Here is a 19,978-nt window from a genome sequence, read left to right on the forward strand (position 1 = left end):
CGTTTTGGTGTTTGGTTTTTAACATTATTTAATGAGGGTAGTAATTTTCCAGCTTTGTTTATTCCACCAACAGCCCCTGCATATTCCGGCCTGTCATGACTGAACGGGTGCACCCACATTTCCTCCTGGAGTCAGTCACTTACAGCCACCTGGATCAGGACATGGGCCATTCAGAGGCGACTCCCTTCCCACCCACTTGACTTGACAGATCAGGAACTCACTGGAGCTTGACGTATGTTTTACTGTTGGAAACTTGAGTAATGCATTGGTACAGGGATGGAGCTGAGTTCACCTCGTCCTACTGAATGTGCAAGGGCAAGACCAAGCACACCCTCTTTCTCTCCCCCGCCCCCACTTGGGAAAAATGGGATAGGTTTACTTTAAGATGATTTTCAATCAAACGTGTATCGCGATCTGGCAAGAAGCTGAAATGACCACCTCCTGCGCTATAAAGCTTCTGTGGATTGCAGGCCTGGAGGAATCCTTACAGTGCAAAAGGAGGTCATTCAACCCATCGAGTCTGCACCGGCCCTCCGAAAGAGCACTCTCCGAGGCCCACTCCCCCATACCCCACCAAACCTGCGCATCTTTGGACTGTGGGAGGAAACCCACGTAGACACTGGGAGAACGTGCAGACTCCATACAGACAGACCCACGGTTGGAATTGAACCTTGGTGCTGCAAGGCAGCAGTGCTAACCACTGTGCCACCGTGCCGCTATGTCTTATTGTGAGACGTGCCGCTGCTTATATTAAATCTGTGGATACTCCACCGAGTATTGTTCATCACAATGGCTCAGGAGACAGTGAAAGTCTGAGAGCTGGTGGAATGCATGATGCTGAAGTGCCTTTCGTTCTTCTCTGGAAACCTTGGCTGAATTGTGTTGATGGCTTCCTATGGAAGTTACTTTTCTTTGAGTGTTGCTGATACATTTAAAGTGTGCAACAGATTTTGAACCAGGCTGGTCCACGTGGCATTGCTCATGCCTGGGGTCTGTTCTTTGTGAAGTTTGCAGCACAGCTGAAGGTGTTTGTCACCTGACTACCTGAGAATGCAATTGGGGCTTCAGTTCAACGTCCCACCCAGAAGGCTTTCCCTCTGTGCGACACTGGAGTGTCAGCCTGGATCGTGTGCTCAAGTCTCTGGAATGGGACAATCACCCCACAGCCTTCTGGCTTAGATGCAAGGAATGTTACCCTGAGACGAGGCTGCCATGATTGCATTAATCACTGAGTTCAAGGCTGGGCAGGGATTCTATTTCACAGCAAACAGAATGTACTTATTCAGCAGCAAGTCCGATTAAACAGCTAACAGTCTACATTTTAGTTTAAATGTGACTCTACAAGAAACGGGAGACTCGGAATTGAAACTGAAGCAACGTCTCCTGATAAAATCAGGGTGGTTTCTTCAGGAAAATGCAGTGACTACAGAATAGTTACACAATACAAATTGTGTAACTGGATAATTGAACCATACAGTACAGAAGGAGACTGTGTAGCCCATCAGACTTTTTAAACTTGTATCTAATTAGTTCCACTCCCTGCTCTTTCTCCATTACTCTAAATCTTTCCTCTTCAGGATTCCTCTCCAATCCCCTTTTTAAGTTATTATTGAATCCGCTTCCACCACCCTATTTTTAAAAAAAAATAATTTAGGGGATGTGGACATCGCTGGTTAGGCCAGCATTTATTTCCCATCCCTAATTGCCCTACAGAGGGCAGTGGCGAGCTGCCTTCTTGAACCTCTGCAGTCCCTGAGCACAGGTTAAGAGCACAAGCTGATGTTAAATGCTGGGTATTCTAAATTGCAGAAGGGAACTTTGGAATGCTTGTATTTTGCAATTTACTATAATATGAGGACAGTTGTGAAGACCAGTGAAGGATATCCCAGACTGACTATTTTAAATAAAATAAATGCTTATTATATTAAAAATACAGTTACCTACATTAATGGCTATCTACAATATCTTTAAATTTATCGTTTTCAAACCCCTCTAATTTCCTAACCTTGGAGCTGAATCTCCCCAAGCAACATCCCATAGGTTTTAAAACCCGTTGCCTGATGCCAAAATCAGGAACGACGGCGGAATCGCGGCAGGTGCCGGATTGACACCGGGTCGTGATGCTCCGCCCCCTCCAAATGTGCATCATTGAGACGCGTGTCGCTCCCTGTCCCCATTGGAATGTCATTAGCGGGCACACCCGCGATGCTCTGCCTACGATGGGCCGGGTTCCTGACGGCGCGAGCCATGTGTGGTCTCAGCGATCGTGAGCTTGGCGTGGCGGCTGCGGAGAGAGAGTGAGGGCATGCGGACCGTGTCCAGCACCGACACACTCAGCCGAGATCCGTGCTGCTGGCCAGGTGACTTCTGCCAGGGCTGGGGGGGAGTAGTGGGCTGTGGGGTCGGGGTGGGCGGGTACACGGTCCGCACAGATGGCGCCATCTTTTTTGGCGGGATTGGTGCGTGTGTGGGGGATGAAGGCGTACGCGTGGCTGCAGCTCGTCAGCCCTGCGCAAGTGCAGCGTGGACCCGCCGATTCTCAAACCGTTTTCCGCGCGCTCCGTGGGTGTTTTACGTGGCACCGGTGCTAACCCCTCACCGGTAGCAGAATCGGTGGGGGTTTCACTCCCATTTTCCCGTTGTGAAACACCATGAATCCTCCGTTGGCATCTACACTTGCCCTCAAGAATGAAGAATCCAGCCCAGGTGCCGATATTGTTTGGGGTTGCTTCCGACTTAGAATAGAGATAATTGGCTTCTCAAAACAGGCCTTCTGCAGGCACAGCTTGCTGGGAGTGGACACAGTTCCTGCTGTGGGTGCTGCGGTCCCAAACCAGCTACCTTGCATAGGGCTGACTTGTGTCTGAAACACTCTTTTCCCATTTATTTGACCTTCCCTTATCTGAACTATCCTTCTGAGAAATCCCTCTTTATTACTTTTATTACATGACCTCATCTCGAGTGTAAATGTGATATTCGCCTCCATCTTCTCTTTTGAACTTTTACCATCTCCACAATAATGTTTGACGCTCCATCTCCCATTGTTACCAACTTGTCTTAGGTAAATACTTGTTCAGTGTTGCTAGGCTGTTGCTGGGCTAATCAGCATATCAAAACCCTAATTCCATCCACCCAGCTATTCACTTTCCATTTTAAAAATAGCTTATGTCTCCTTTAAGCATACAACCACCAGCAAAATTCCCTATTATTCTGTTGCTTATTTTTTTTTATTTTACCACAATGTCCTCACACTACCAGCACTGAAATCTAGATCACCCCATCCCACTGCTTTTTTTAAAAAAAAACCCTCCTACTAATGGCTTTTTAACATTTATCTTAAATCTATGGCTCTTTTTGCCCTCAAACTCATACTGATCCCCTCCCAATAAGTGGAAATAGTTTCTCATTATTGCTCTACACCCCTGTTAAATCTACCTTCTGTCTCTGCTCCAAGGAGAATCAATCCCAACTTCTCCACAGATGTTCTTCAGCCCTGCTCCCATTCTAGTAAATCTCTACATCCTCACCTTGACATCTTTCTGTTGTGTGGCAGCCAGGAATTGACACTATTCTCCTGCTGGAGCCTAACCGGTGTGTTGTAAAGGTTTACCACGAGTGAATTATTTTGGACCAGGCAGCACAGTGGCGCAGTGGTTAGCAATGCTGCCTCACGGCACTGAGGACCCGTGTTCGATCCCAGCCCGGGGTCACTGTCCAGGTGGACTTTGCACATTCTCCCCGTGTCTGTGTGGGCCTCACCCCCACAACCCAAAAGATGTGCAGGGTAGGTGGATTGGCCATGCTAAATTGCCCCTTAATTGGGGGAAAAAATTATTTAAAAAATTCTTTTGGACTACCACATGTAAGTAGTGGAGTTTATAGTTAGAAATGTATTGATAGGGCAGCACGGTGGCCTAGTGGTTAGCACAACCGCCTCACGGCGCTGAGGTCCCAGGTTCGATCCCGGCTCTGGGTCACTGTCCGTGTGGAGTTTGCACGTTCTCCCCGTGTCTGCGTGGGTTTCGCCCCCACAACCCAAAAATGTGCAAAGTAGGTGGATTGGCCACGCTAAATTGCCCCTTAATTGGAAAAAAATAATTGGCTAATCTAAATTTAAAAAAAAAAAGAAATGTATTGATGGGGAAGAAGGGTGGCACAATGGCACAGTGGTTAGCATTGCTGCCTCACAGCGCCACGGATTCTGGTTCGATTCCAACCTTGGGTGATTGTGTGGAGTTTGTACATTCTCCCCATGTTTCCTCCGGCTGCTGCAGTTTCCTCCCACAGTCCAAAGATGTGCGTGTTGGGTGGATTGGCCATGCTAAATTGTCCCTTAGGTGGGCTTGCTGGGGAGTGGACCTAAGTAGCATGCTCTTTCAGAGGGTTGGTGCAGAATGGCCTCCTTCTGCACTGTAGGGATTCTATTCTATGAAGATAACTTTCAAATAAATGATTTTATAACATGCTGTGTGTAAAGGCACTGTACAGTCTAAAGCATTCACCCATAATCCTTAATATTATGAAAGGAATAATATGCAGTTGTACTAATAGACTTTTAGCACAGTCGTAACAGTCCATTCTGCCCAACCATCCTTGCAATTGGTTACACTGCTGTATCAGTAAGTACTTTCTATTCCTTTTTTCAACAACTGCTATTCCAGCTTTCTCTTAAATGAATCTATACTGTTCTCAACCACTCCTTGTGTTGGAGAGTTTGACATTCTCACCACATTCTGGGTAAAGACATTTCTTCTGCGCTCCTGAATGAATTTAATGGATGTCTTCGACTTTTGGCTCCATGGTTTTGGACTTACTCCGTGAGCGATAGACCATGCAGAAAATGCTTTATATCAAACCCTTTTATAATAGTTCAGATCTTTTATCAGGACAGTTGTTCTGGAGCAGTCACTGTTCGCCTTTAGAAAGCCATGTCAGTTATATTGTGTAAACCTCCCTCTGCTGTGATGACACAGGCAGTCAATGCTGCCCACAATGCACTACCCTTATTCATGATGTCACAGCAGATGATGCATTAGGTGATGATGAATTTACCTCCAATGCCCTCCTAACCAGCAATTCTAAAGCCAAAAAGCTGGTCCAGTGGTAAGTGTACAGATTATGGAGATATACAGTAATGTAAGCACATGAAAATTAGTGAAGGGGAAAATGCACATCCACATTAACTAATGTGGGTGGGGGAAAGGGGGGGGGGGTGAGAAAAAAATATTTATTTGTTTACAATCTGCAGTCAGTTTGGTGTGGGAAACAGGAAAGACTTGGAAGCACAAACATTTTGGGATTCCCAGATGTCTAGCAATGTTAGAATCACAAGATAGAGAGCAGCACGGTGGCACAGTGGGTTGGCCCTGTTGCCTCACAGCACTGAGGTCCCAGGTTCAATCCTGGCTCTGGGTCACTGTCCGTGTGGAGTTTGCACATTCTCCCCGTGTTTGCGTGGGTTTCGCCCCCACAACCCAAAGATGTGCAGGCTAGTTGGATTGGCCACACTAAATTGCCCCTTAATTGGAAAAAATGAATTGGGTACTCTGAAGTATCCAATTCTTTAAAAAATGTTAGTATCACATGACCTGATAAAGTTTACTTTATGGAAGAAAATCATATGGCCCATTGTGTTTGTACTAAAACAATGCAACACCTCTTTCATCTCATTGCTGCTTTTCTCAACCTCCTGCAAATATTTAATTTCCCCTTAATAGAAGCAGTAACCTTTCCATGTGGAATAGCATTCCTCTGTGATTCCCTTGTTTTGCTACCTTAGAAAAAAATCTTTCCCTATTCACCGTCAAAACTTCTTCGTTTTAAGAAATGTAATAAAATCTTCTCTCCTCCAATGGAAATGATCCCAGGACCTCCTACATAGGATCCTGAGTCAGCTACTCCGTCGTTCCTGCCTGTTGCATTATTCAATCAAATCCTAATTGAGCTGCCACCTTGGCTCCCTGTCTCCTGACATCCTTACCACTTGATCCCAGCCTTGCATCGATGTCACGTGACTGAGATTGGCTTCCACCAACTATAACCATCTTTGCAAGAGATCGCAGCCATCGTAGGGTTTTCCCCTGGATCACACTGACTCCCAGCTTTGCTTCTCGGTCAAATGCTGCCTTTAATATTGAGGGCAGTTCATCTCTCTGCCCTTGTTGTCATGTCTCATTCAAGGCCTTGATGGGAGCCTGACTTTGAGTGTTTCTAGCTGAATCTACAGACCACTGCAGAGACTGGGTCATGTAATGGCACTATTGATAACTCCCTGCATTACTTCATTAATGAATTGGAGAAGATGGATGAGTAGGGCAGTAATTGACTGGTTTGGATGTATCCTGTAAAACATACCTAGGCAATCTTTCACATTCTTAGGAGTCTTTTGTCTTATTCAAGCCAGCCCAGTTAATCTGGGAGGGAAGCATTTTATTGTCCAAAGACGAGAAAGAACATCACCAACACATTGATCTATCTTTATATTTCTACTGTTCAATTTTGGCTGGCGATTTGCCACACATCTCCCTTTGTTCCACAGCATAGCTTCCATTCTTTTTCATCGTGTATTTTAACATCTTGAACTATATTTACCCCTAAAACTGCTCAATATAATCCCCCCCCCCCCCCCACACTGTTGCTCGTTCTGGGTGAGTGTGCGTTACACTCAATTTGGCTCTTTCGTTCCTTAGCTGTGGAATCGCCAGGTATCGTTAAGATACCGCCACAAGTTTCAAGTTCAGATCAATAAATCCATACACCAGTTAGTAAGTTCAAACAAGACACGTTTATTATAATACAGTAATCTACTAATCATGCATATAAAACTATAAGACTAGGCTAATCCTACCACTAATAGGCCAAATACCTATCTGGATAAGGGGACTGCCGGATCAGGGAACAACGGCCTCTAGCTTTGTCCTGGGTCCGCAGGCTTCCAGTAGTTATGGACTAAAAGGGGGTCAGGAGTGTCTACCCTCGTAGCGTGCATTGTATGACACTTGCGTGATGGTGGCTGCTGTCCAGACCTCTCCTCCTCAAGGTTCTTCTGCTGGGAGGGCTGGCTGGTCAAGGAGAGGCTGGCAGAGAGAGAGAGCTGGGGTCGGGGTCTCTGTCTTATACCTCTCTCAGGGTCTCGCGCCCACATGGGCGGACCCTCTATACACTCACAATCGATTGGGTCTCTTCCCAATCGATTGATTTGAATTCCCCAATAACGGGGCAGTCCCTCGATCACTGGGCGGTTCTTGGGACTTATTGTTTTGGACTTCTCTTGGCGCCGAGAAGTCTGGCCTTCCATTCAATGTATCGATTTGAGTTAACTTGTTTCCATTGTACCTGGGAATCGCCCGGTATCGCCTCATTAGTATGCTAACTTGTTTTCTTTCACAATGCTGTCTGGTTTCTGCAACAGTCAGAACTGGTTTCTGCAGCAGTCAGAATACACAAGCGCTTTTGCAAGCTGCTTGCTTTTGCAACATGTCCATTTTCCCTGCATTCCTTGTAATCTTCCATTTTGTGTTGGGCAGTGGCCACCCCAGGTGGATCTCGAGCTATATTTACCCCTAAAACTGCTCAGTATAATCCCCCCCCCCCCCCCGCACACTCTCTCACTCACACACACACACACACACACACACATACTTGTACAGCTCATTTCATTGCCTAGCTCTGATCATTTAAGCCATCAAACCATTGCACTTGGTGTTGACAACTTCTGCCTGACATTCATTCTTATTTCCAACTTGTGGCCAAGATACTTGGATGCTAACACTGACACCTTGTCACCTATACCCATCTCCAAGAGCTTCACAGTGTTTTGGAGTGTGGAGGCCAATATGTTTGCTATTTAGCATTAGCGGCACTCCATAAATTGCATTCTGCAAATGACTCTTCTCTCCTGCTTTAAGATTTGCTTTTTTTGACCAAGCTTGTCCTAATATCTCCCTGTAGCTCAGTGTCAAATGTTGTTTGTTAATCATTCCTGTAAAGCATGTTTGACTACCTCCGAGCACTATATAATTGCAAGTTGTTAAAAGGGGTTTTCTTTGGTGTCTATTGATTGAAGACTTTTGGCTCAGGCTCAAACCCTGTTCTGAAAACTGTGCCATGGTGCAGTTCAACTGGTCCTGGGCTCTAAATGCAGGATTCTGTGTTTCTTGGAGTCTGTGCAGATGCTGCGCCAGAATTTCATCCTTCCGTGGGAGACTATAGCAAGTGGCAATTGGCCTTTGATTTTGTTGATAAAGGAATAACCGATTGTTCTGACCCTGGTTGTATGGTGCGAATGGTCCCTCATGAGTGCTTTTGTAGCGGGTTTGGTATAGGGAGAGCAGGTTTGCCATCCACACCTTTCCTCCACTGTGCGTGTTGGGAATAAATCAAAAGGATGTGAAGGTACAGGATTACAAGCCAATTTGGTCTAAATGTCATCTGAGTTTGTGGATTATATTACAGTCTCTTTCATTCTCCAATACAAACTTTTCTTCTAAATAATGCTGGCACGATAGAATCAAATTATACTAATGGCCATTCATAATAGGAATCGCTGCAGGGTACTCCTCCATTAAGTATTCATTTGTTGAGTAACTACAGAATGTTCCTTAACTGTGTAATCACTTTGAAGTAATTTGTTATTGAAGGGGTAATATTTCAATAAAGTGATGGAAAATTTACCTGGTTTGGATTCCATCAGAATCACTCTGCTTCAGGTCTCCTTGGTCCACATGTGGGCTTAGCCACTGCATTCCAGAGGTGAGGCACAATTGACATCAAGGCAGCATTTGACCAAGTTTGGCATCAAGGAGCCCAAGTAAAGTTCAAGTAATTGGGAAGTGGGAGAAAAACTCTCAACTGGCTGGAGTGATATCAAGAACAAAGGATCATTGTGGTTGTTGGAGGCCAATCATCTTGGCTCAAGCACATGTTTGCAAGAGTAGTGTAGTGTCCTCAATGTAGTGTCCTCGGCCAACTATCTTCAGGTCAGAAGTAAGACGGTTTGTTGATGACTGTACACTGTTCAGTTCCATTCATTACTCCTAATTAAGCAGGACCTACTACATGCTCAGGATTTGTATAACATTCAGGCTCTGTCTTGTGGTAAGTAGCATTATGCCCAAACAAGTGCAAGGCAATGAATGATCCTCTGCAAGAAGTGAAAGTCCAGCCATCTCCCCATTAAATTCAATCACATTACCATCACGACAACTCCTTTTCCGGAGGAAAGGGGTTATCATCAGCCAGAAAGACAAATGAACCAGCCATATGAATCTTGTAGTGTTGAGCAGGTCAGAGGCTGGATATTCTACAGCAAATAGCTCACGTCCTGACTCCCAAAGCCTGTCCAGCATTGAGAAAAGACAAATTAGGAATGTGATGGGATACTCTATTATTTCCTGGGTGAATGCAGCTTCAATAACACTTCGAGCGCAATCATCCCGGAGGAAAGCAGCCCATTTTGTTAACACTCCATCCACCACCTTAAGCATTCACTCCTTCCGTCATCAGCACATGTACATGTTGCAAGATCTCCTGCTGCAACTCACCAAGGCTCCTTCCTCAGCATCTTCCAACCCCACAACCTGTACCGCCTAGAAAACAAGTCCCCCTTTAAGTTATAATAATCTATATTGTCACCAGTAGGCTTACATTAACACTGCAATGAAGTTACAGTGAAAATCCTCTAGTCGCCACACTCTGGCGCCTGTTCAGGTACACGGCGGGAGAATTCGGAATGTCCAAATTACCTAACAACATATCTTTCGGGATTTGTGGGAGGAAACTGGAGCACCCGGAGGAAACCCACGCAGACACGGGGTGAATGTGTAGACTCCGCACAGACAGTGACCCAAGCTGGGAACCGAACCTGGGACCCTGCAGCTGTGAAGCAACTGTGCTACCGTGCTGCCCACATCATCCCAATGTGGAAATACATTAGCCGTTCTTTCAGTGTCAATATCCTGTAACTCCCCAGCACTGTGGAAGTATCAACACCACGTGAACAGCAGCAGCTCATCACCACCTCGAGCAGAATTGGATGAGCAATAAATGCCGACTTTCCCTTGAATGAACAAAGAAATTAGTGTAAGAGGACTCCATTGATTTTTGGGGCGTGAGCTTTGCTGGCTAGGTCTACGTTTGTTGCCCTTTAATTACCTTTGAGAAGGTCGTGACGATTTACTACAGTACTGAGAGGAAGGGAGTTCCTTGTTTTTGACCTAGTGACAGTGAAGGAATGGTGATATAGTTCCAAATCAAGGTGATGTATATATTTTTTTGAAAATTATAATTATTTCACAGTGAAATAGTTTGTCCTGAAGGATTGCTGCAGTGATGTCCTGGGCTGAGATGATTGGCCTCCAACAACCACCACCATCTCCATTTGGACTTGACTGCAGAGAACGCATTCATTGATAAATCATCACAGCCCAGATCTTGTTTTTGTCACATCCAAAACGTTTTCACTCTCACACTCCGAAGGCTGTGTCCACAGAGATCAAACTGTACCTTCTATTGTCTTTCATTTTTCATGGGCTTAAAGGGAGATGAATCTATTATTGGACAAATTAGAACAAAGCAAAGATTCTCTAGGGAGTAGATTTATCCTGACCTGCATTCATGTGCAATTTAGAGCAACTCAAATGTTTCACACACTTTAGATTACAATAATATATTTTAGTGTTTTCTGCAGCCCTTAGGTGGCAATGAGGGAAAAGGTCAGGCTGAGGGTTTTCCAGGGAATCTCCCTGCGCTAACTTCCTAATGACACAGTAGAAAGTCTTACAACACCAGGTTAAAGTCCAACAGGTTTGTTTCAAGCACTAGCTTTCAGAGCGCAGCTCCTTCCTCAGGTGAACGAAGGAGCTGTGTTCCGAAGGCTAGTGATTCGAAACAAACCTGTTGGACTTTAACCTGGTGTTGTCACACTTCTTACTGTGCCCACCCAACTCCAGCCCCAGCATCTCCACATCATTCCTAATGACGAGAACAGATTAGGAGGAGGTAATTGGATTGGGTGAAGTATGAACACCAGAAAACAGTTGCTCTGTTTCTGTGCTGTGAGCTTGGCTCCAATTATGTCTAAATTGCTCAGCACCCTGAACTGGGTGGGGGGGGGTCTGAATCCCAGTCTTACTGCTCAGCACCCTGAACTTGGGGGGGGGGGGGGGGGATCTGAATCCCAGTCTTATTGCTCAGCACCCTGAACTGGGGGGGGGGGGGGGGGGGGATCTGAATCCCAGTCTTATTGCTCAGCACCCTGAACTGGGGGGCGGGGGGGATCTGAATCCCAGTCTTATTGCTCAGCACCCTGAACTGGGGGGGGGGGGGTATCTGAATCCCAGTCTTATTGCTCAGCACCCTGAACTGGGGGGGGGGGGGGGGGGGAGAGGGTCGGAATCCCAGTCTTGTTGCTCAGCACCCTGAACTGGGGGGGGCGGTCTGAATCCCAGTCTTATTGCTCAGCACCCTGAACTTGGGGGGGGGGGGGGGGGGTCTGAAATCCCAGTCTTGTTGCTCAGCACCCTGAACTGGGGGGGGCGGTCTGAATCCCAGTCTTATTGCTCAGCACCCTGAACTTGGGGGGGGGGGGGGGGCTGAAATCCCAGTCTTATTGCTCAGCACCCTGAACTGGGGGGGGGGGGGGGTCTGAATCCCAGTCTTATTGCTCAGCACCCTGAACTGGGGGGGGGGGGGGGGGGGATCTGAATCCCAGTCTTATTGCTCAGCACCCTAAGCTGGGGGGGGGGGGGGGAGGGTCGGAATCCCCGTCTTGTTGCTCAGCACCCTGAACTGGGGGGGGGGCGGTCGCTCAGCACCCTGAACTGGGGGGGGGGGGGTCTGAATCCCAATCTTATTGCTCAGCACCCTGAGCTGGGGGGGGGGGGGGGGTCGGAATCCCAGTCTTATTGCTCAGCACCCTGAACGGGGGGGGGGGGGGGGGGGTCTGAATCCCAGTCTTATTGCTCAGCACCCTGAACTGGGGGGGGGGGGGGGATCTGAATCCCAGTCTTATTGCTCAGCACCCTGAACTGGGGGGGGATCTGAATCCCAATCTTATTGCTCAGCACCCTGAACTGGGGGGGGGGGGGGGGGGGGGGGGGGGGGGGATCTGAATCCCAGTCTTATTGCTAAGCACCCTGAACTGGGGGGGGATCTGAATCTCCTGATTCAATTCCCCACATTGTCGGTGGCATCCTCTCTGTAGTCACGGGGCTAATTACCCCAGGGACAGGGACCCAGGGTATTAATAATTGTTTTAACTCTGGGATTATACTCGGCTGCTGCATTTCCAGAAATCCCGACGGGGTGCATCGTTGATCTCTCAGATGCAAACAAGTAGCATTTTTAATGGGGATTTTTCCCAGAATTGTTACGGCGCAGGAGTCCATTCGGCCCGTCTTACTGCCCCCCCCCCCCCCCCCCCCGCCCGCCCTCACCCCACAGAATTCCCTCCTCCGGGGGGGGGGGGGGGGGTAATGTCTTCAGCCAATTGCCAGGCAGAATGTGTGAATGTGGCTCCTTTTTGAAAGTGTTTCCTAGGGGACGGGCTATCAACAATTCATTTTGACCCGCGTTCTGGGGAGTTTGTCACCCTGGCTCTGATGCAGACTCCAGGCAGCTCAGTAAATTCCCCAGCCAGGGACAAGCTGCCAGCTCCTTGCAAACACCCCGGCTCCCGGAGCAAACACAACCAGAAGATACAGAGAAGTTTCTGAGACCGAGACAAAAGTGTTTGCAAACTTTGGAGAAAGAAGTTCTTCCTCAGTCGTGTTTATGCTGATCCCTCCTGTGACCTGAGCTACTTGTGCTGCAGGTCGAACGCAGTTCGGTGGAAGTGGGGACCCCGGATCCACCGCCGCCCCGTGGGGCACATCCAGTAAGTGTTCCTCCCCTGGACAATCCCCAATGATCAAGGCTGTAAATGTTGCTGGTTATAGGCAGGTCAGTGAGCAAGGCTGTAAATGTTGCTGGTTATAGGCAGGTCAATGAGCAAGGCTGTAAATATTGCTGGTTATAGACAGGTCAGTGAGCAAGGCTGTAAATATTGCTGGTTATAGGCAGGTCAGTGAGCAAGGCTGTAAATGTTGCTGGTTATAGGCAGGTCAGTGAGCAAGGCTGTAAATATTGCTGGTTATAGGCAGGTCAATGAGCAAGGCTGTAAATATTGCTGGTTATAGGTAGGTCAGTGAGCAAGGCTGTAAATATTGCTGGTTATAGGCAGGTCAGTGAGCAAGGCTGTAAATATTGCTGGTTATAGGCAGGTCAGTGGGCAAGGCTGTAAATGTTGCTGGTTATAGGTAGGTCAGTGAGCAAGGCTGTAAATGTTGCTGGTTATAGGCAGGTCAGTGAGCAAGGCTGTAAATGTTGCTGGTTATAGGTATGTCAGTGAGCAAGGCTGTCATTATATGTCCCTGATGATGAGAGTGAGATGTTTCCATTTTCCAGCGGGACTTTAGGCGGGCAGAAATCTCCAAAATCCAATAGGGAATTCAGGAGGAAACTCTTTACCCAGAGAGTGCTGGGAATGTGGAACTCCACACACCGATAGCCCAGTCCCTTGGAAGGAAAGCCAGAGAAAGACGTTGGGAAGAACAGACAGACATGTTGATGGGGTTCAGATTGGGAGGCTTGGGGGAAGCATTGACATGGATTTTTAAAATTCATTCATGAGATGTGGGTGTCACTGGCTAGGCCAGCATTTATTGCCCATCCCAAATCTCCCTTGAGAAGGTGGTGGCTTCTTGAACCTCTGCAGTCCACGTGGGGCTGAGTAGTACCCAGGGTGCAATTTAAAATAACTTTATCCCCCCCCACCCCCCGTAGCCTCATCCGAGGACCCGGATTCAATCCCGGCCCTGGGTCCCTGTCCATGTGGGGTCTGTATGTTCTCCTTGTGCCTGCGTGGGTCTCACTCCCACAACCCGAAAGATGTGCAGGGTAGGTGAATTGGGCACGCTAAATTGCCCCTTAATTGGAAAAAAAAAAGAATTGGGTACTCTAAATTTAAAAAATAAATAAATAAAGAGGGCGGCACCGTGGCGCAGTGGGTTAGCCCAGCTGCCTCACGGCGCCGAGGTACCAGGTTCGATCCCGACTCTGGGTCACTGTCCGTGTGGAGTTTGCACATTCTCCCCGTGTTTGCGTGGGTTTCACCCCCACAACCTAAAGATGTGCAGGGTAGGTGAATTGGCCACGCTAAATTGCCCCTTAATTGGAAAAAATGAATTGGGTACTCTAAATTTATAATAAATAAATAAATAAAATCAAAGGAAGTTTCATGGTTTAGACCCAGTGACAGTGAAGGGACGATTATATAGTTGCAAGTCAGGATGGTGAGTGACTTGGAGGGTAACGTGCAGATGGTATTCAGAAGAACCTGTTCCCCCTGTCCTTCTGAGTGGTAATGGTTGGGGTTGTGGAATGTGCACTCAAAAGGATCCTTGGTGATTGCTATAGTGCACCATGTAGATGGTGCACATGTTGCCACTGTGTCCTGATGGTGGAGGGAGTGAATTGGGAAGGCGCCCCCTCAAACCAATTGCTTTGTCCTGGGTGGTGTTGAGTCTTGGGTGTTGGTGCCCTCATCCAGGCAAATGGAGAGTATTCCATCACAATTTAAAATTTGAGGTTGTGGGAGATCAGCTGTAGACCAGTGAGGTCAGCATGAAGGGCAAACATGAATTTTTATGTGGAATAAGGTTTGATGATTAGCCTTTTGAATGAGCTGAAACGTATGGTGGGTGGGGATGTGATTACCACCCTGGAGACAACTGAAGTAATAGAGTCTAAAGTTGATAGAGAGGGGTGTTTCTGCACTAGATGGGCTGAGGTATAGAGGTGTGACTGGCAAAATACTGTTGTGATGATGCCACTGATGCATTTATTGGATTTTGGCTGTGTCAATGGTTACTGTCCAATTGCTCTTTTCCTCTAGGAAATGGTTGCCTTTGAACATCTTTAGGAAGGTTCGCCCCCTACGATCCGTTCAATTTCACAATGGTACAGTATTGATTCACCTTCTCTGTTTTAAGGGTGTTTACATATTGATAGGGGGAAGCTTTGCCCAGCAGTTCCCTATCATATCACTAGGTTCTGTGCCTCTGCTGGGATTAAAAGGGATGGCTCTTCCAATCTCTGCCACCTTTACTTTTTATTTGACCAGAGGGGGGGGGGGGGGGGGGGTCTATGACACTGATTAATTGAGAACCTCCTCCCCCATCTCTTTCTTCCAATTTCCAAGCAGCACAAAGCCACAGACTCCCAAGGCATCGCACACTGCCCACTCCTCAGTTGTGCAACAGGGTAGGAGGTTGGCAGAGTGCCCTCGGCCAGCAGTTTTGGTGGCGGGGGTGTTGGGACATTTGCCATTAGGCACCTTCCGCGGTGAGTGACCATTTGGTTGGAACAAAACTAAGTTTGTCTGCTTCTATTGCAGCCCGCTAAAAGCGGCAAGGCAAAGGGAAAGGCCAAAAGTGGTGGCAGTAAGAAGGGTGCGGGTGGCAAGAAAGGTGGAGGCGGCAAGAAGAAGAAGAAGGGCAAGAAGGAGAAAGGTTCCAAATCCGAAACTGAATTGGACATTATGAGCCCGGCAGCCATGTTCAACCTGTACTACATCTCGCACAATGTCGCCGACAGCTTAGCCTTTCGAGGCTTTCACTGGCCAGGCGCCCCAAAGAAGAAAGGGCGGAAGTGAATTGGTTAAAGAAATAAAGAAAGAAAAAAAAAGACGTATGCAGAGAAATAAATACTTAATATTTTAACACATCGCGACCGGGAGCAAAGATTTTCCCCTAGGTCTGGGCTGAATCTTGAGGGTTCATTTCACTCGGTAACGTACCATCAGGATGGGTGCCATCTGACATTTTGGCACTGGGCGGGTAAGGGTGTAAAAAAGAAAAATGGATTGTATTTTATCAGTAAACCAATGGGAGCAATGTATATCAGGGATGTGCTATACTGTAGCTGTAGTGTTAACCAGCTCACATCAAAATAGGACACAGACTGTCCATATAGCTGAAAGATAGCAGTGTCTTACTCCAGGCAACTACAGTAAATAATAATCTTTATTAGTGTCACAAGTAGGCTTACATTAACACTGCAATGAAGTTACTGTGAAAAGCCCCTAGTCGCCACACTCCGGTGCCTGTTCGGTACACAGAGGGAGAATTCAGAATGCCCAATTCACCTAACAAGCACGTCTTTCAGGACTTGTGGGAGGAAACCCACGCAGACACGGGGAGAACGTGCAGACTCGGCACAGACACTGACCCAAGCGGGAATCGAACCTGGGACCCTGGCGCTGTGAAGCAACAGTACCACCCACTGTGCTACCGTGCAACCCATAAAATAACCAGGTGGATATAAAGGAAACAAGGCACTAGTCAAAAAACGAAGGAATTCTCCTGATGTCCTGGCCAACATTCCTCCCTCAGCGCGCAGCACCAAGAAAGATTAGCAGTCATTTATCTAATTTGTTCATGATGTTTAGATTGTTTGCCAAATTTCCCTATGAAACAACAGTGACTACACTTCACTCGTCATTCAAAGCTTGTGGGGCAGTGTGATATTCCTGAGAATGCCCTCCCACAAATCCTGACACGGTTCTTCACAAGCACGGCTTCCATTTTTTTTTCTCTTTATTCTATTTTAAATGGTTGATGCGATGTTAGAAGCTGAGGGAGGAAATCTGGAACTTTCTCTCCCAACAGTCAAAAGATAATTTTCAAACCTTGATATCAGTAGATTTTTGTTCAGAAGGGGAGCAACAGAAGTGGATCAATGGCAGGTCAGTGGAGTTGAGATACAGATCAGTTATGGTCTAATCGAATTGCAGAAAAGACTCGAGGGGCTGAATGGCCTCCGATCCTCTTATGACGTTATACGGCCCTCATACTAAATGCGATGTACTGTATTTATACATGATGTTAACTGCTCAGTGCCTTTGACTGGGAACAAGTCATCGACTGCTCCTTTCACCAGAATGGCAGTGACTTAGAGAGAAACAAAGAGGAAAGTAACCAGGAAGCAATGAAAATCAACTCACAAGGTCTGGTAATTTCAGTAAAGGAATCCTAACGCTGTAATTAGGGCGTTCCCAGTCCCAAGCCCAGTGGTAGTTATTAGATATTCTTGGATCAAGTTGAAGATCCTGTGTTTCCGTAACATAATCTCTGATTCAGGAAATATTTTATTCTCCCTGCCTGCCCCCACAGCCAGCTTTTAATTGAATTCTGTCTTTCTTCCGTCATGGAGTTTTTGCGGAAGGAGGCCCTTTGGCCCATCCTGTCCACGCTGGCCATCGAGCACCTATCTATTCTAATCCGCTTTTTCCAGCACTTGGTCCGTAGCCTTGTATGCAATGGCACTTCAAGTCTAAATACCTCTCAAATGTTGTGAAGGTTCCCCCTTTATCCATTTTCAGACAGTGAGTTCCAGATTCCAACACCCTCTGGGTGAAAATGTTTCGCTCGCATCCCCTCTAAACCTCCTGATTCTTGCCGTAAATCTATGCCTCCGGTTATTAACCTCTCTACCACAAGAGGAAAGGTTCCTTCCTATCTATTCCTCTCATAATTTTATACCTCAATCAGGTCCCTCCTTAGCCTTCTCTGCTCTAAGGAAAACAATCTCAGCCGAACCAGCCTCTCTTCATAACAAAAACGATCCAGACCAGGCAACACCCTGGTGAATCTCCTCTGCACCCTCTCCAGTGCAATCACTTCCTTTCTATAGTGTGGTGACCAGATCTGCACACAGTACTCCAGCTGGGGCCTAACCAACATTTTATAGTCATGGCATTGATTCCCTCCTATGGACCTTCCACTGGCACCACTGATGATTCAACACCTCATGCAAGCTTTGCTCAGACATTGAACGTCCATGGGCTATTTTACTATGGTCTCATCACAGCTGTGCCCAAACCTTCCCTCCCCTAACGACTGTGCACATAAATTACTGAGAGTGGGGGTGGTGACCACTGAATAGTTATCAGAGCCAAGAATTCTGACCTGTCTTCTCAAGTCCATCTGCACCTAACTTCAACCCAACAGAGACCTCAGCATAGACCAGAGGCTGAAACTAACGCCTTGTTCCCATCTGTATGGCTCATTGTTTTCACAATTCTTTCATGGATATGGGCTTCGCTGGCTAGTCCAGCATTTATTGCCCATCCCCGATCGCAGTTGAGAATATAGTGGTGAGCTGCCTTCTTGAACCGCCACAGTCAATGTACTATAAGTACACCCACAGTGCTGCTAGGGAGGGAGTTCCAGGATTTTGACCCAACAACAGTGAAGGCATGGTGATATAGGGCGTGATTCTCCCAAAAGGGAACAAAAGCGTTTGCGGTGCTGAGAAACATATGGCTATTCACCCCTTCTCGTGTTGTATTAGGGGCCTGAATGGGGAATGCGCGGCCAAGGTTGTACATAACCCTCTTTTTGTACAATGGGGGAGCTCTGCTCGCCAGCACTCCCCAGTGCAGCAAGAGATTTAGGCTTCCCAAACTCCAAGGCTCCCGAAGCAATCCCCGCCCTTCTCTCTCTCGCTCTCGCTCTCTCTTCTCCTCCCCCCCCCCCCCCCCCCCCCAGCCCGAACACACACTAGGGAGGATCCCCAGCCCAATTACCCACATGTAGAAAATGCCAGCTTGGTACCTTGGCAGTGCCAGGTGGCACCAGCAGTGCGAGGGCACCACACTGCCCAAAGAGCATGCAGCTGGGGGCCTCCGATCCACTGGGAGACCCTCACACGTGCCGTTCCATCTGGTCCCCCTTTCTGGGGACCAGTGCTGAATGGATCTCGCCCGAGGTCTCCAAGGTGAAGAGGAGGAATCGCAAAGCCTCAGGTACCTCGGGAATCTGCATATTTGAGTGAGGCTTACTGCCTCACTCTTATATGTAGATTTGCTAAAATGTGATCCTGCCCACAATGGGCAGGATTTACATCACAACATGTCACAAGATCACATTGGATCTCATGAGGGGTTGCGAGCTGGGCAGATCCCAGGAGGGGGGCCTCCCGGCTTTTATCGGCCACGCTGTGCCATGGCGAGGGGCTTTTCTGGCGAGGCGTGGCCATTGGATCACGCCCATAGTTTCAAGTCAGTCTGGGAAGGGAACTTGCAGATAGTGGTGTTCCCATGTGTCTGCTGCCCTTGTCCTTCTAGATGTTAAAGTTTAAGGGTTTGGAAGGTACTAACAAAATATACCTGATGTAACAGAAGGGCAATCAATGTCTTGCCTAATTTAAGGACAATCATTTAGCCAAAATGTTGCAGTCTGCTACAATCAACAGCAACATCAACTTGCATTTAGATCATCCCTTTAATGTAGAAATATCTCAAGTCTCTACACAGGAGTGTAATCTGACCAATGTGAGGTTCGAGACAAAGAACGAGATTAGGAAAGGGATCAATAGCTTGGTGAAAGAGATGGATTTTAAGGAAGACCTTAAGGGACAAGAGGGAGTTTGAGAAACACAGAGGTTGAGATACATTTAGGCATCCATATTGATGTCGAGGAAGTGTAGTATTTTCAGAGCTTTCCAATTAAATGTTGAAGTGGCACCTTGACTCAGTGTTTGCCTCTGTGTTAAGACAAGGCTTTGTCCAGCTGTTTAGCTGAATGTAAAAGATCCCATTGCATTGTTTGAAGCACAGGGCAGCTCCCCCAGAGTCCTGACCAACATTCCTCCCACAAAACAATACCCAGGGGAACGCATTAACTGCCTTTTACCTCATGATAGCAGTCGGGCTTTGCTGTATTCAAACGCACACTTCATAAGAAAGAAATGACTTGCATTTATAGAGCGCCTTCCACAATCTCAGAATATCCCAAAGTATTTCATAGCCAATGAAGTACTCTGGAAATGTAATACCTGGTCTAATGTAGGAAAACACAGTTGCCAAGTTACAAATATCACGGAACAAATAACCTGTTTGGATGATGGTTGAGAGATAAATATTGACCAGGTCACCAGG

At 47.2% G+C, this 19,978-nt stretch overlaps 1 protein-coding gene across 3 annotated transcripts; it reads left to right on the forward strand.

Annotated features, from left to right (window-relative positions):
• Positions 1-4,279: 4,279 nt before the first annotated feature.
• LOC119973512 (small lysine-rich protein 1) lies at positions 4,280-16,028 on the forward strand. Of its 3 annotated transcripts, XM_038811768.1 has the most exons (4): positions 4,282-5,103; positions 12,812-12,874; positions 14,933-14,997; positions 15,434-16,027. In XM_038811768.1, the coding sequence occupies exons 3-4, from the start codon at positions 14,995-14,997 to the stop codon at positions 15,689-15,691; spliced, it is 261 nt and encodes an 86-aa protein (XP_038667696.1). In that variant the 5' UTR covers positions 4,282-5,103; positions 12,812-12,874; positions 14,933-14,994; the 3' UTR covers positions 15,692-16,027. The 3 variants fall into 3 exon arrangements, with proteins under 3 accessions (XP_038667698.1, XP_038667696.1, XP_038667697.1); XM_038811770.1 differs by lacking the exon at positions 12,812-12,874 and having other exon boundaries at positions 4,280-5,103; positions 15,434-16,028; XM_038811769.1 differs by lacking the exon at positions 4,282-5,103 and having other exon boundaries at positions 12,552-12,874.
• Positions 16,029-19,978: the final 3,950 nt, after the last annotated feature.

The sequence above is a fragment of the Scyliorhinus canicula genome, chromosome 11, assembly GCF_902713615.1.
Source record: "Scyliorhinus canicula chromosome 11, sScyCan1.1, whole genome shotgun sequence".
NCBI lineage: Eukaryota > Metazoa > Chordata > Chondrichthyes > Carcharhiniformes > Scyliorhinidae > Scyliorhinus > Scyliorhinus canicula.